Genomic DNA, 17,037 nt, shown 5'->3' on the forward strand with positions numbered 1-17,037 from the left:
GTAGGAGGGGAAGGTTTTGATGATATGACTACTGAAGCCCTCATGGGTAGTACAGTTAATAGAATCGCCCTCCTCCCCACGCTGGGTGGAAAAGACCTGAATTTGAATCCCGTCGATGAAGGGAAGAAGATTACTGATTTTTTTTTTTTTTTTTTTTTTTTTTTAAAGAGAGCAGATGATACACAAAATCTAGAAGTGTATTTTTAGCTTTTGTAATGTAATCCCCCCTTTGTACTTTTTCTTAGTCCCATATAACATGGTTTTGCACAACATGACATTTTATAGGAACCTAATAACTGTGTTATACGAGGGTTACCTGCATAGTAAAAAAAATCCAGGTGGCCTTCTGGAAAAGCCCCCCCTCCAAATGTAACTGTTTATATCATACTAAATGGAGGTAACAAAAAAGGATGATTGGTGACTTAACATTGAATTACCTATAATTCCAAGAAGTCTTTGCCAGTAGCCATTAGACATCTCAATTAACAAATCCTTTAAAGCATTTCATATGTGAGGAGTGGACCAAATGTTTCATCTGAGTTTCCACTGGATCCTGTTGGTGCCAAATCATGATTTGACACCAACAGGATCAGTGAAGTGCCTAACACTTTTGAAAGTGCCTGGGCATACTCTAATATATGACATATGAGATATGAAAACAAATTATATCATTAAATGAATAAATAATTCTCTATTTGTTCACTTTGCCTTGCACACAATATTTTATTTTGAAATAAAATATTGAAAGCAGAAAGAAAGCAGATTCTTTCTGCTTTCAGATAGTTGCACATAGAAAGCAGATTATTAGTAGGTGAAAAATTTGTGCAAATTAGTGAAACACGAGACATTTGCTGCTGCCTTTCAATAAATTTCAAATCAGCAGTATCTTTGTGTAACTGAAGATGTTATACTCTTTGAAGAATGTGAACATTCAGATCATAATATCAGTAATGGTGAGTGCAACAATAGTGATAAGTTTCTGAGTTTTTAGAATTTCACAAATTATTAAAGAAATCTTGCCTCCAGTATACAATTCAGAAGTGTTTGCATTCTTTGCCAGAGACTTCTCATCATCTGCCTTAGCTTGCCCAACCTCCTTTGTGACTTGATTGCAGACTAATTGGTGATACTACTTAATTTCCCACAGTCTCCCTCTGATTCATCAAATTTATTAAATATGTTCCCGGTATTAGGAATATCCTATACTGTTAAGTATGCAAACAGATGAAAGTCTGTTTGCTTGTTCTCTGTAATCCAAATCCTTAGCCATAATTATGAGAGCATCCTTGGACTCCGGGGAAGTCCCTATGGACTGGAGATGTGCAAATATATCCCCAATTCACAAAGGGGGATCTAAGGATGACACAAGTAATTACAGACCAGTTAGTTTAATTTCTGTTTTGGGAAAAATAATGGAGTTACTGGTAAAAGATGTATTGCAGGATCATCTAGACAAGACTGCAGTAATAATTCAGACACAGAATGGGTTGGTTAGAGGGAAGTCTGTCTGACAAAATTTATTGGATACTACGATGTGGTTACAAAGGAACTGGATGCAAAAAAATAATTTTTAAATGATATTAGCATTAGCATTAGCATTAGTAGAGGCATTTGATGCAAGAAAGCAAGCTTATGCAGCATCAGCCAAAAAAAAAAAAAAAAAAAACCCACTTCCACTTCACCCCTCTGTTCGTTCAAAATACCTGTCCAGCTGAGCCTTAAACTTATTTAGGCTATCAACCTCCACCACAAGGGATGGAAGTCTGTTCCACCAACCAACCACCCACTGGCTAAAGGCAAATTTCCGCACGTCTATCCTACATCTGTCTTTCCTCAATTTGAATTTATGCCCTCTCAGGTGATTTTTCTGAGCTAGAGGAAGAATCCCGTCAGCATTGAGCATGCTTAAACCATTCAAGGCTTTATACACCTCTATCAGATCACCTCGCTGGTGCCTAGTCTCCAGACACTGTAATTTGCAAAACTTAAGCCTTTCTTCGTAAGAGCATCCCTTTGTTCCATTCACTAATCTTGTTGCCCTTCTCTGTACTCGTTCCAGCAGCTCTACATCCTTCTTGAAATGAGGCCTCCAGACCTGTATACAGTACTCTAGGTGTGGCCTGACCATCGCCTTATACAATGGAATAATCACCTCCTTATCCCTGCTGGAAAAATTCCTGTATATCATTGACAATACTCCATGAGCTACTCTTGCAGCCCGTCTGCACTGCTCAGAACTTCATATACTGGTTTGATATCATATACTGGAGTCGCTGATTAAGGATGCATTGCAGGATCATCTAGACAAGACGGTAGTAATAATTCAGGCAGAGCATGGGTGTGTTAAGGGAAAGTTTTTGTCTGACAAATTGATTGGATACTATGATGTGGTTATAAAGGAACTGGATGCAAAAAATAATTTTGATATCATATACTTGGATTACAGGAAAGCTTTTCACACTGTTGCACATGGAAGACTACTGTACAAATTGGAGCAGTATGGTATTAAGGGCAAGTTGTTACACTGGATAAAAGAGTGGGTGAGTGGGAGAAGACAGAGTGGTAATCAATGGATGCTACTCTTTGTGGGTCAATGTTATTAGTGGAGTACCCTAGGGTTCTGTGTTGGGCCTACTGTTGTTTTGTATATTTATCAGTGATATTGATGAAGGTATATCAGGCTTAATGTTGAAGTTTTCAGATGATATAAAGGTTGACAGGGTTGCTAATGACAGTAATAGCAGTGTGTTATTGCAAGAGGATCTAGAAAATTTGGGTAGATGGGCTAAGAAGTGGTAACTGAAGTTTAACATTGACAAGTACAAAGAGAAACGTACAAATTGTGTGGTTCTACAACACTTAGGGTGGTAGAAAATGAAAAAGATCTGGGAGGAATTGTGCAGTCAGATATGCAGTTTTCTGAGCAATGCAGACAGGTTGCCAGAGCAAGTCATGGGATATTGTCAAGGATATACAGGAATTTTGCTAGTAGGGAAAAGGAGGTGTTTATCCTTTTGATTGAGGTTATGCTAAACCATGTTAAATCTTTACAACCATACCCCTAAAAACTGGAATAAATTATATTTCCAATGCATTTTACAGAGTAGTTTTATCTTATATAGAACCTGTAAGTTATTGTAATGTTAAAATGCATAAGTTATTCATGGATCCTTTATTATATAAAAATATATTAAATATTTTTATATAAAAATATTTGTCTTAGTGAATATTTACATAAATATTTAATGACACTTAAACATATCACTTTAACTGCTCATGAAGAAAACTTATTTTAATGATTAGCAACTTTCTGGCTGAAATTAGTTAGGAGGCCAATCTATTCTATAATTCTTTCTCTTTAGTTTGAATTTTCCAGTAGGGAAAATTATTTTGCCATTTAATGGTAATTTTAAAGGATACCATTAAATTTTCACTTTCATTAATTTCACTGTTCCCTATCAGAGCCTTATGGATCTTCTCTGTGATATTTAGCTCAATAGTCTACATATTTCAAGACTTATGGGTATCTCTAACCAACCTTTCCAGGTGAATTTGGTGGTGGTGGTGATGGTGGTGGTAGTAGTAGTAATGATGCACATGATGCTTTCTTGCATCATGTGCCTTTGCTAACACTAATGCTAATGGCACAAGCAAGCAAGCTTATACAGTATCATCTATAGCAAATACAGCATTCTGTTTTTAAACTTCTTTAGAAGCATAACATGCTCACTGCATTTGATGCACATAAGCATCAAATGGGACTACAAATGATATGCCATTACTGCATATAAGTTTCAAAAAGCACTCAAGTGCTGTGCTGTAACATATATAGTCAGTCGTCCTTAAGTGGTCAATAAATGAGTGCCAAAAGTAAAGCCACATGAAATTAAGACCCGCCCAATTCCATAAGTACGCTGAACTCTTGGCTATATGCAGTGGCGCCTCCGTGGGCAGGAGCAGCAGTGCATAGCACATGCTTCTTGATTAGACTGGGGTTCGAGCCTGTAACCACCAAATACAGAGGATGTGGAAAGGTCAGGTAATGACCACCGCATATCCCCGGAGCAATATGGCCTTAGTTGCTAATGCTCCTAAAAACCAAATAACAATAATAACAGCTATATGCAGTAACACTTGGATTTTGTTTATGGCTTTGTAAACAGTTGTATTTATTTTTTGCTTGTGTTGAGATTAATTTATGTATATGGAATACATAAAATTTTGAAGTTTGTTTTGATTTACAGCTTGGCCCAAAAATAAGCATTTATTTGCTTTTAATTATGAATTCCAGACTTTTGCTTTTAAACTATTGTTTATGAATTTTTGGAATATTGTGGATTTCAAAATTTTGTTATTGCTCAGCATTCATAAAATTATGGTACAATGAATGAATGTACTCTTTCAATATGGATGGCTGAAAATCTGTTAATGTCTTTTTTAAGGTCTGGACTCCATATCTGGACACACTGTTCCAAGTGTAGTCTTCTCATCATCTGCCTTAGCTTGCCCAACCTCCTTTGTGAGTTGATTGCAGACTAATTGGTGATACTACTTAATTTCCCACAGTCTCCCTCTGATTCATCAAATTGAACAAATTTCAATCATCAAATTGAATACAATTTCAATTTGTGCAATGCACAAATTGAAATTGTGTGTGTGTGTGTGTTCACAGGCTAATTTGTAAGTTGTGTGGGCTGAAATAAACAGAATAACTCATGAGAAATTAATTCACCCTTCACCTGCAATGAAACAGCCTGCCAGTCTTTACAAGCAGTTGTTCAATAAATCATAAACAGGACACCAAATAAGGCAGGATCTCTTCTTGCTGCCTGTCTGTATGGTGTAGAGAACTTTGTTTCTGCTTGGAGTGTAACTCCCAGATCCCTTTCATCCTCTACTCTTCTAAATTAAACTATTTGTATGTAGCATTAACTTTTTCATCATAAAATTTTGAAAAATTCTGTCTGAAATTATTTTTCCTTGAATAAGCCGGTGATATCTATTGGTTTTGAAAACAATTAAAATCAATCCAACTTAATCATTTTGCTCCATGCACTCTCTGCTAAGGTTCATATATACTCATATATATTGGAATAATCAAGCTAGAAAAAGGACATAATCTATCTTTAACTTCCTTGTTTTAAAAAATATATAGGAGGAATGATAGAATAAAAAAGAAAAAAAAAGTATTAGGAGGGAGTTACGGAAAAAATTTATATTTTCGAATAGAGAGATTGAGAGCTTTTTTAATCCAATAGAAATTAAGTACATCGATTGGTTTGTCATTTCGAAGAAACTGAAATGCAAAAATAATTTAAATTCTTCATTCTTTAACATGCTAGCTGCAGCTTATATTTGCAAGGGTCTGTGTGCCTTGGGGCACTTCTGTGGGAGTAGGATGCTTCTCTTTGGTACTGGAACAAGTAAGCACTGCTTTTAGTAAATGGAAGGGATTTCATCTATGAAGAATCATTGCTCCAATAACATTGGCTTATATTGTTTTTAGTGTTCTAACATCAACAGATGCATTTGAATGAGATTGATAATCCACATCACTTGAATAGAATTACGTTTGAATATTAGATGACATATTATAGAACTGATTTGATGTTATCAGCTTCAACATGCTGTCTATCACTGTTCCTTTTCAGTCCTTATGTTCCAGGCTGTGGATCCATTATAACAACCCTTGAGGGTAAAATTTTATATGAATGCACTTTTTACACAGAATTTTATCAATAGACACATACTAAGGATGATGTTTTGTTTTTCACATGCTAAAGAATTAAAATTCAACAAGCATCATCTTCTAAACATTTTACCTTTTATTTTTTTTTTTGTGTTAAATACTAAACTAGATAAAATAACTTCAAAATAAGCAACACACATATGAAAGTGTAACCAAATATCCAGAATGTACAGTTGACACTAAGCAAAATCCCAGCTGCAAGGCAAATAGCCCATGGTCCAGTCATTGTGCTGCTATTGAACAGTTGTTTATTTCATGTGTTTTTCCTTTTACACTTTAATTTATTCACAGCAATTGAACAGACACAAAGTTGCATCTAGGCACAAAAATTGCAGTTTGTTTTAATGCAAGTTTGCATTCTGACAGTGAACATGTTAATTGTTTTTCAACTCCAGTTTGTAAATTTAGTTTACCAAATTCATTACAAAAATTTATATGTTGCCCTTCTAAATATTAGGGGACTATCACAATGACAACTCTGTTAGCCTATATTCTATTAGGTACACTTTTAATGGTGATAATAGTAGCAGTTCCACATGCTATGTTTTAAACTACTTGATGTAGGCATCCCTGGTTATGTAATTCCATTTATTTTTCAGAATTCCTTTAAATCTATCAGATTCATTGTTGTTAAGGTTTAATTCAGATATCCCAGATCATTCAACATATTCTTTCCTGTCTGGTGTGTAAGCACTCACATTGTCATCTTGAAACAGTATATAATCATACAGCATTTGTAGAAGAATAAAAGAAATTTACCTCAATATGGTATGTAGAACACTTCTGTCTGTATGCTACTCTCCAGAAATTAAAACAAATATAACATTAACGGAAAATGATTATAATAAATTGAAAATAATTAAAAAAAAAAAAAAAAAAAAAAAAAAACAATCGAATACAATTTTACACAATTAAAAAATTAATTAGAATATAACGCAAATTTAAAAAAAAATGATTTTTGAATTTTTGCCTGTGTATTGTGATCACAGGAATGGAAATTACTGAGTATGTGTGAGCATGAATCTTAAATAGAGATCTTAAATAGAGATTATTTGTCTTTGTGCATGTGCATAAAAGACCACAAATTGGAGATTAGATATGAATGGCGAATGTTAATAGAATTCTCATGTGATTTAATTTCAACGGTTTCTGTAGTCTCATATAATTACGTTGGATAAAAATGTACATTTCTCATTAACAGAATGAAAGGCTAATTCTGATGAAACTGCATGAGAAGCACAGAGGACACGTGCTGTTTAACTCTAAAATTCAGCAGAAAAATCTTGGTAAGATGAGTTTCAATCACTGGAAGAAATGTTGTATACCAGGTATACTGCGTAATATCTGTATTTCTGAGTCTAAAGCAGATTTCATTGTTGAATATTTATAGGCATATGCCTATATAGGCATTTATCTATTTATATGCCTATATTTATAGGCATAATAAATAGACTCAGAAATACCAATATTACCCAAATATTCTTAAACAGGGGTTACCCCATTGCTACAATAAACCAAATTAGGGTACAAGCTAAGGATAGGATACAAAAAATTACCTCAACCAACAATAGTAACATCAAAAAATTCTTTATTTTTGTCCCATACATTGAACAGTGGAACAAACAGCTTAACATATTCTTTAAAGATACCGAATTTAAGATTGTGGCCAGACCAATATGGAAATTACATGCTATTCTGAACAATCACTCAGGCTTTTCCTCTTTCGCAACACAAATAAACAACCTGATATACAACATTTCTTGCAGTGATTGCAACTTGTCTTACCAAGGATTGACGTGATTTCCATTGAATTTTAGAGTTAAACAACACGCGTCCTCAGTTCATGCTTCTCATTCAGCAGCATCAGACTTAGCCTTTCATGCCGTTAATGAAAAACATGCATTTTTATTCAACAAAGCTAAAATACATAGTGTCCAATGTAATTATACGAGACTTAATTGCAGAAACTGTTGAAATTAAATTACGAGAATTCTATTAACATTCACCGTCCATATCTAATCTCCGATCCGTGGTGCATGCACGAAGACAAATAATCTATTTAAGATTCATGCTCACACATAATCAGTAATTTCCATTCCTGTGATCACGACACATGGTCAAAGCTCTGTCAGCTAGAGGAAGGAAAATCGTTTTCAAAATTTGCATTAAATTTTTTATTTGTTTTAAATTGTGTACAGTTGATTTTTTAATTATTTTCAATTTATTATTTTTTATTGTAATCATTTTGCATTAATGTTATATTTGTTTCAATTTCTGGAGAGTAGCATACTGAAGTGGTCTACATATCATATTGAGGTAAATTTCTCTTATTCTTCTACAAATATTGTGATCAATGTAGAACGTATTGAGCATCAAGCTCTGGTTTATACTATCATAATCATACAGCATTATAGGATGAACTCAGTCTGAAAAAATGTTCAAGTACTCTCTCAAGCATAACTATAGGATTTCTATCATGCAGAAACAGTCCACCACACGAAAACATTGACACTTGTAGAGAAAGCAGCATGCATTTGGATCCATTATTTGTGCAAGTTCCTTTACACTCTCATACATCCTTGCATCATAATGTGAAATGTGATTTAGCTGAATATAATACATGTTTACAGTGCTCTACAGACCATTGCTGCTGTTCCTCTCACTGCAGAGAATTTGTCTAGTTTGCTCACTCATGAGGTGTGTGGATTGCCTCCAGCTGTACAAACTCATTTTCTGAGTTCCTCGCAAGCAATGCTGGTGAAAATGGGTTTTTCTTTTCCATTGTTAAAAGTTTCAGTGATTGTTATGTTCCCTTCTAATTTTTGTGTGCACATTAGAATAAGACACCAGTGAACTCTATATGTAGTATCTTCTACCAGCTGAATTTCTTCTTGTTTCTGGTTTTTCCCCACAGAATCCACTGGTTGAAGACGAGACGCTATCTACTTCAATAAATGGGTTAAGTGCATGTTCTACTACATGCACTTAAGAACATGCCCCTTTTTAGGACGGTACTCACTACCTTCCCATAGCACAACTTTATTGACTCCAGAGGTATCACGGTCCCTCTTATAACACTTTAAAAGTTTGTAATCTACAATGTAACAAGCTATTTCATTTGTCTATGTTTGTCTGACATGTACTGCACTATAAATTAATTAGAAACAGTAGTTTCTCTAATTAATTTATAGTGCAATATATGTTAGACAATAATTCTGTTGTGGAACAACAGCACTCAGTATTTTTCTTATTCTCATTTCGTATAATGGTGGTATAAAATAAATTAAACCTCTTAGTATTGTATTTGAAATGTATTCCAGCATTGATTGTCTGACATATACTGCACTATAAATTAATTAGAAACAGTAGTTTCTCTAATTAATTTATAGTGGAACATCAGCACTCGGGTGCTGATGTTCCACTATAAATTAATAAGAGATAATTAATAATAATTAATATACCGAGTGCTGTTGTTCCACAACAGCACTCGGTATTTTTCTTATTCTCATTCCGCATAATGGTGGTATTAAATAAAATAAATTAAACTTCTTAGTATTGTATTTAAAATGTATACTAGCATTAAAGTCTTTTTCTGGTATTATGTTATACAAGTGACCCCCCCCCCCCCCCCGCTTAACGCTGATAATTCGTTCCGTAAAAACAGAGCGCTAAGCGAATCTGCACTAAGCGAGCGACGTATTCCCATAAGGTAACATATGTATTTGTGAGTTGCGGTCAGTGCCATAGGATATTTCCTAATCAATAATAAACGGTAGTGAAAAGATACACAAATGTCGGTCAAAATATTAAATATACAAATATTTGTACATATAAAATATTCTGCATTACATACGTATATAATTATGTGGTAACTACTTACGTATCAAAATTAAACTTAAAATTCCAATTAAAATCATGAATTTAATTGATGAATTTAATCATGAAAAATGTGTCGATTTTGGGTTGAACTTTGGCCCTTTTCCAAATAAACTAAAAGGGGTATTAATTTTAAATCCCCCGCAGTTTAATTACCACCCAACAATAAAGTCAACTGATCCTAAAATCATGAATTTAATTGATTTAATTTAATTGATGAATTTAATCATGAAAAATGTGTCGATTTTGGGTTGAACTTTGGCCCTTTTCCAAATAAACTAAAAGGGGTATTAATTTTAAATCCCCCACAGTTTAATTACCACCCAACAATAAAGTCAACTGATCCTTTGGCACTTTGAAACCTGGCATGTTTTTTTATTCTTTCAATATGAAACTTCTTTTAGACATTCGTTTCCACAAAAGTCCTGCTTCATCTATGTTAAAAACTTGTTGAGAAGTACAGTATAACACATAATATCCCGCTTCAGTAATTTTAACAAGTTTTTTTTTTTTTTTTAAGTTTCGGTTACTTCTGTACTTGCGGCTTCTCCCTGGATTTTAAATCTATTCAACCAGCCCTTACACTAGTTTTAAATGGTTCCACATTTTTTTTTTTTTTTAGGTGAGTTTTCTTCAGATCATCATATTGGCTAATCTCTTTCTCCTTTTTTTAATAATATTTAAATTAACTGAATTCTGCATTGGATATTATTTTCAATAAAATTAGTTAGTCTTTCCATTTCAATCCTAATAGCTGGCCTAACCCTAGTTTCTTGCAGTGGAACAGCTATCTTTCCCGCTGCTAAAATTAATTAATTTTTTTGATAATTGTTCTTACAGTAAAACTTGAAAGTTCTAAATTATGGCATACATCCAATTGTCTTTGACTGGAATCGATTTGCTTCAAAACGTCTAATTTAATTTTTAAATTAAGTCTTTTTCTTACATTTATAGTCTTCATACTGCACTCAGATGTTGTTGCTTTTTCATTCTTATCAGCCATTATTAATTCTTTGAAAATGTAACTGTGTTGGTAGCATTAGTAGAGGCATAAGATGCAAGAAAGAAAGCTTATGCAGCATCAGCAAAAAAAAAAAAAAAAAAAACACCCACTTCCACTTCACCCCTCCGTTCGTTCAAAATACCTATCCAGCTGAGCCTTAAATTTATTTAGGCTATCAACTTCCACGACAAGGGATGGAAGTCTATTCCACCAACCAACTACCTGCTGGTTAAAGGCAAATTTCCCCGCATGTCTATCCTACATCTGTCTTTCCTCAATTTGAATTTATGCCCTCTCAGGTGATTATTCTGAGCAAGAGGAAGAATCCCATCAGCATTGAGCATGCTCAAACGATTCAAGACTTTATACACCTCTATCAGATCACCTTGCTGGTGCCTAGTCTCCAGACACTGTAATTTGCAAAACTTAAGCCTTTCTTCGTAAGAGCAACCCTTTGTTCCATTCACTAATCTTGTTGCCCTTCTCTGTACTCGTTCCAGCAGCTCTACATCCTTCTTGAAATTAGCCTCCAGACCTGTATACAGTACTCAAGGTGTGGCCAGGGAATAATCACCTCCTTATCCCTGCTAGAAAAATTCCTGTATATCATTGACAAGACACCATGAGCTACTCTTGCAGTCCGTCTGCACTGCTCAGAGAACTTCATATATGCCTGCACAATTACCCCCAGGTCCTTTTCATTCTCTACCACTGTCAGTGTAGTACCACAGAGTTGATACGTTGCTCTGGGGTTGCTGTTTCCCATGTGTAGTACTTTACATTTGTCAATGTTAAACTTCATTTGCCACCTCTCAGCCCATCTGCTCAGCCTTTCCAGATTATGTTGCAGCAGCATAGTGTCAGTAGTATCATTAACAACTCTGCCAACCTTTGTATCGTCTGCAAACTTGGACATTAAGCTTGATATACCATCACCAATATCATTTATAAATACAGAAAACAATAATGGACCCAACACTGAACCCTGAGGGACTCCACTAATAACATTAGTCCATGATGAGCAGTGTCCATTGATTACCACTCTCTGTCGTCTCCCCCTCAACCACCCCTTTATCCATAGCAGCAATTTGCCTCTAATGCTGCACTGCTCCAATATGTGCAGCATTCTTCCATGTGCAACAGTATCAAAAGCCTTTCTAAGATTCAAGCATATAATATCAAAGTTATTCCCTGCATCCAGTTCTTTTGTGACTGCATCATAGTATCCAATCAAATTGGTCAGGCAAGACTTCCCCTTAACAAAACCATGCTGTGTCCGAACTATAACTGAAGTCTTGTCTAGATGATCCTGCAGTGCTTCTTTAACCAGTGCCTCCATTAATTTTCCTGGAACAGAAGTTAAACTCACAGGTCTATAATTACTTGTGTCAGCCTTTGATCCTCCTTTGTGAATTGGGGTCAGATTTGCACATCTACAGTCTGTGGGTACCCCCCCCCCCAAAAGAGTCCAAAGAAGCTCTCATAATTATGGCTAAGGGTTTGCTTACTTCCTTTGCTGCCTCCTTTAATATAACTGGATAGATCCCATCCACCCCAGGTGCCTTTCTTGTATTTATCATCAACAATTTCTCCTCCACTTTACTCTCAGTTATTACAAGATTCTCTAGCTTACTGCCAGAGTTAAATATACCTCTGGCATTCCCCTCGCTGAATAACTCCTCATGTGTGAATGTCGATGCAAAATATTCATTTAGTTTGTTAGCTACCTGAGCAGGATCATCAACAGTTAACCCATCGATATCAAGTGGACCAATCTGATTCATCCCCTTCCTTCTAGAGTTTACATGAGTAAAGAACTCTTTGCTGTTTTTCTTTTCATCCCTTGCCAAGAATTTCTCGTAATCTGCCTTTGCCTGCCTAACCTCCTTTGTAACTTGGTTGCAGATCAACTGATATCTATCATGGGTTTCTGTGTCGCGTGTTAATATATATATATGTATCCCATGCATTTTTCTTCTCTGTCATATGTCTTAGTTCATCTGACATCCATTTAGGCCTAAACCTTGAACAATATTTCTTATTTGGTATGTAAAGCCCTAGTAGCTTCCAAGATAAGTTCTTTGAATGCTTCCCATTTTGAATTTGCTGTTTGTAACACATCTTCAGTTGGTTCCACTGTATAGAATTTAAATACTGTCTCAGACGTTCGTAGTCGCCTTTACGAAAGCAATAATCCTTCCCTTTATCCCTGATGGTAGTTACCTCTTTGAGTAAATCCCACTTCAGCACACTGTGATCACTGCCACCTAGTGGTTCCTTTATCTGCAGATTCTTAATGCATGAAGAATCACTATTGATAATCAAATCAAGAGTATTACTCCCTCTAGTTGCCTCCCGAACATGCTGACGTAGAAAACAATCATCCAATAAATCCACAAAAGCCTTGCTAGTGTGTGAGTGACCAGCCCACAAATTCCAGTCAATATCTGGGAAATTAAAATCCCCCATTATAAGAGTCTCTGATGTACTGGCCCACTCTATTTCCCTGTACATTTTCTTATTATACTCATCAGAGTCATTAGGCCTATAGCACACTCCTACTCTCAATTTTGATCTCCCAGTGCTTATGTCACACCAAACTGACTCGACACTGCATTGTCCAGCGATGTTGGACTGGCTTCACTTCTTTGGATTTTATGTGTTTCTTAACTAATAGCATAACCCCTCCTCCCTTCCTATCCTGTCTATCCTTTCTGTAGACATTGTACTCTCCAAATTCCAGTTCTGCATTCCTTATATCTGTGTGACACCGCGTCTCTGATATCCCAACAATATCCGCCTTTGATGCATTGAGCAATACCTCAAATTTATTTACCAAACACCTAGCATTGGTGTACACGCAAGTATACATGCACCTGTTTCTATTCTTAGCTACTCTAACACAACCCATGTCTTTACTTGTACCGCAATGACTCCCAGCAGTCTCTGGAATATTCTGCATCTTGTTTTTCAGGCTTCCGCTCATTCCAATATAGAAGCAGCGCAAGAATCACTTTCACCTCTGCCAGTGGCTACTATTAATCTATTAGTCTTTGTATCCCCCCAAGCTAACAGTTTTCCGACCCACCTAACACTGCCTCGATAGCATCAGAAAATATTCTTGCTCCCTTTCTATTTAAGTGTATCCCATCCCTGTAGAATTATTATGATACAATGTTCAAGTAAACTGTCCGTTTCGCACGATGTCTAATGCGGTACTGAATGATGACTAGACTTTGGATAAATGCATATAACGCGAATATTACAAGCAATATACTTGATAATTTTTTAAAATGTTTATCCACGAACTATGTAACAAGTCACTGTACTGCAATTTCACTGAGCGTGGGAAAATTTCTCAAGTCAGCACGGGAAACATTTTAATGCTGTTTTGCTATTCATTTTCAAGCTATTGACTCCATCAAATGAAAAGATTTCGTTAAATATGCCAAAAATGCAATCTGTAAAAGAGCGTTATAGTGATCTGTGACAGCGTTATAGTCAGATATGGGTTATGATATAAGAACAGTGTTATAGCGAATCAGCGTAAAGCAAACCGCGTTATAACGGGGGCCTGCTGTGCTTTATTACTATTAGCCTAACAGTTGCTAATACTATTTTTAATATAATTTTTTTTGCATATTTTTAGAATCACTCAGTGATAGTGAAGAAAGTAAAAGCAGCAGTAGACCAGAGAGATGTAAGATATGATTTTTTTCTTTATGTGAAATTATTTAAAAATATGCCAATTTAACTTTGTTATATACACCAATGAGCCAAAACATTATGATTCCAACCGATATGATGTTGGTCTTCCACTTGCAGTCAACACAGCTCATACCCAGCGAGGCATGGGCGCTACAAGATTTCTAAATGTGTCTTATGGTATCTGGTACCAACATGTAACCAGCAGATCCTTTAACTCCAGTAAGGTCCATGATTGAGATGCCGCAGATCGGATTTGCTGTTCCAACACAAACCGGGCGCCTCCGTAGCCAGGTGGGAAGGAGCAGCAGTGCGTAGCACACGCTTCTTGATTAGACCGGGGTTCGAGCCCGTCACCACCAAATACGGAGGATGTGGAAAGGTCAAGGGAATGACCACCGCATATCCCGGAGCAATATGGCCTTAGTTGCTAATGCTCCTAAAAACCAAATAACAAACAAACCAACACAAACCACAGCTGCTCGATGGAATTGATGTCTGAGGAATTTGGAGGCCAGGGCAATACCTGGATATCTTCCTCATGTTCCACAAACCAGTCTCGAACAATCTGGGCGGTGTGGCATGGTGTATTATCCTACTGAAAGACGGCATCGCCAGAGGGGAAGTCAGTTGCCACGAAAGGGTGTACCTGGTCAGCAATGATGTTTAGGTAGGTAGTAGACATCAGAGTGCCCAGCACATTGATGACTGGACCCAGGGTATCCCCGAAGAACATCACCCAAAGCATGACACTGCTGTCACCGACTTGTTTTCATCCCACGGCGCATCCAGGTGCCATCACTTCCCCAGGTAAACAACGCACACATACCCAGCCATCCACATGGTGCAACAGGAAATGTGATTCATCAGACCAGACGACCTTCTTCCAATCACTCAAGGTCCAGTTTTGATGTTTGTGTGCCCATTGTAGGCTCTGTCGCTGGTGAACCGTGGTTAGTATGGGCACTCGGAGCGGCCTCTGACTACGCAGCTCCATTTTCAGCAGGATTTGGTGTATTGTGTGTTGCGACACATTACTCCCGTCACCAGCATTCTAATTACTGGAAAGTTGTGCCACAGTCACCCTTCTGTTGCCATGTGCCATCCGTGAGAACCTTCGCTCACCTCGACTATCGATGAGCTGTGGTCGTCCAACAACTCACCGGCGGTTCGTGGGTTTTGCCCCCCTCACTTTCAGTAGGTACTAACCACAGCTGACCATGAGCAGCCCACCAGCCATTCCATTTTGGATATGCTTTGACCAAGTCGTCTGGCCATCACAATTTGGCCTTTGTGAAACTCACTTAAGTTTGATGCCTTTCCCATCTGAAGAACAAGAGTAACACTGCTTAACGTAGCTCAGTATCAGGTGCTTTTTATACTGTATCCCGACCCGGGCATGCGCTGTAGTTCACCTGCAGTTCCTTCGATTTGCATAACGACTCGCTGGTCATAATGTTTTTGCTCATTGGTGTATATAGATTCATACCTGCCAACTTTATGGTTTCCCCAGATTTTTGGAAGTCATGTCTTTCTTGGTTGAGCAGAGTCTTTACTTGTCTTTTCAATTTCAATCAAGTTGTGTGTGTTTTTTTTTTTTTTTTTTTCCCAAATAATACCATTTTTTGTACTGGGTATGGCATAGGCTGAAGAGGTGATCCTCTAAATTTTTAAAGTAGATTACATTGTAGAGCAGATATCATCTTTTATGGGCACAAAAGTGATATTGTTGTATCCATTGGCACTAATGACATTAAGAGTAGGAGATCTGCAGACTTACTTAACAAGTGCAGGTCAATGTTGGGAAAAAGTTGCAAGTAAGGACTAAATTTGAAAGTGTTGGCAATTCTTCTCCGACACGATAGGAGGGAGTACATATTGAGAACCTTGTCAGTCAGTTAGGCCCTGAAGAGAATGTGCAAGGCTCATGTGGTAGAATTTTTCTCAGCATGGTCTGTGCTTGTTAACAGGAGAGACTGTTTTTACAGGGATGGGATACACTTGAATAGAAGGGGTGCAAGAATATTTGCTGATTTTTTTTTTTTTTTTTTTATGAAAACCCCAAACACGAAAGGTATCAAAACCTATAGTACTTAGTACCGTGCATGGGTTGAAGGAGAAGTATTGGGGACGGGGGAGGGGGGGGGATACTGGAAACTTTGCTCTAGAGACTTAACATGGGTTTCACCACTTCAAGCCTCCAATAAGCAAAGTAGTGGTATTTCACCGGTTGATGAAAGTCATCTACCACCTAAATGCTATTGATGCAGTGAATAGGTGGGTTGGAAAACTGTCAGCTTTGTGGGAATACATAGATTAATAGCTTAACTAGAGCTGCAATCAGAGGAAAGAGTGATTCTGGCACAGCTACTATTAGTACATGCAACAGCCTGGAAAACAAGGTGTCTGGGACTTAAGGCCCTACTGTGGGTCATCATGGAACAAATAAATACATGGGCTGTGTTAGGGTAACTAAGAGTAAGAACATGTGCATGTATACTAATGCTAGGAGCATTGTAAATAAACTTGATTAATTTGAAGTATTGATTAATTTATCAAATGCAGACATTCTAGGGATAGCAGAGACATGGTGTCACTCAGACATGTGGTGCTGAATTTGAATATCGGGAGTACAATGTATACAGGACAGGAGAATTGGAGAGGTTATGCTCTTAGTTAAGAAGCATTAAAATCTAAGACAGTG

The 17,037-nt window shown here is 36.8% G+C and overlaps 1 protein-coding gene across 1 annotated transcript in view; it reads left to right on the top strand.

Annotated features, from left to right (window-relative positions):
- Positions 1 to 17,037, top strand: part of egg (SET domain bifurcated histone lysine methyltransferase eggless) — a 536,019-nt gene that overhangs the window by 472,342 nt on the left and 46,640 nt on the right. Inside the window, exon 25 of the mRNA XM_090386075.1 lies at positions 14,278 to 14,328. Within this exon, the coding sequence (XP_090242201.1) occupies positions 14,278 to 14,328 (51 nt within the window). The remainder of the gene's footprint in view (positions 1 to 14,277; positions 14,329 to 17,037) is intronic.

Source organism: Mastigoproctus giganteus, chromosome 12 (genome assembly GCF_048544385.1).
Source record: "Mastigoproctus giganteus isolate SK-2022 chromosome 12, ASM4854438v1, whole genome shotgun sequence".
NCBI lineage: Eukaryota > Metazoa > Arthropoda > Arachnida > Uropygi > Thelyphonidae > Mastigoproctus > Mastigoproctus giganteus.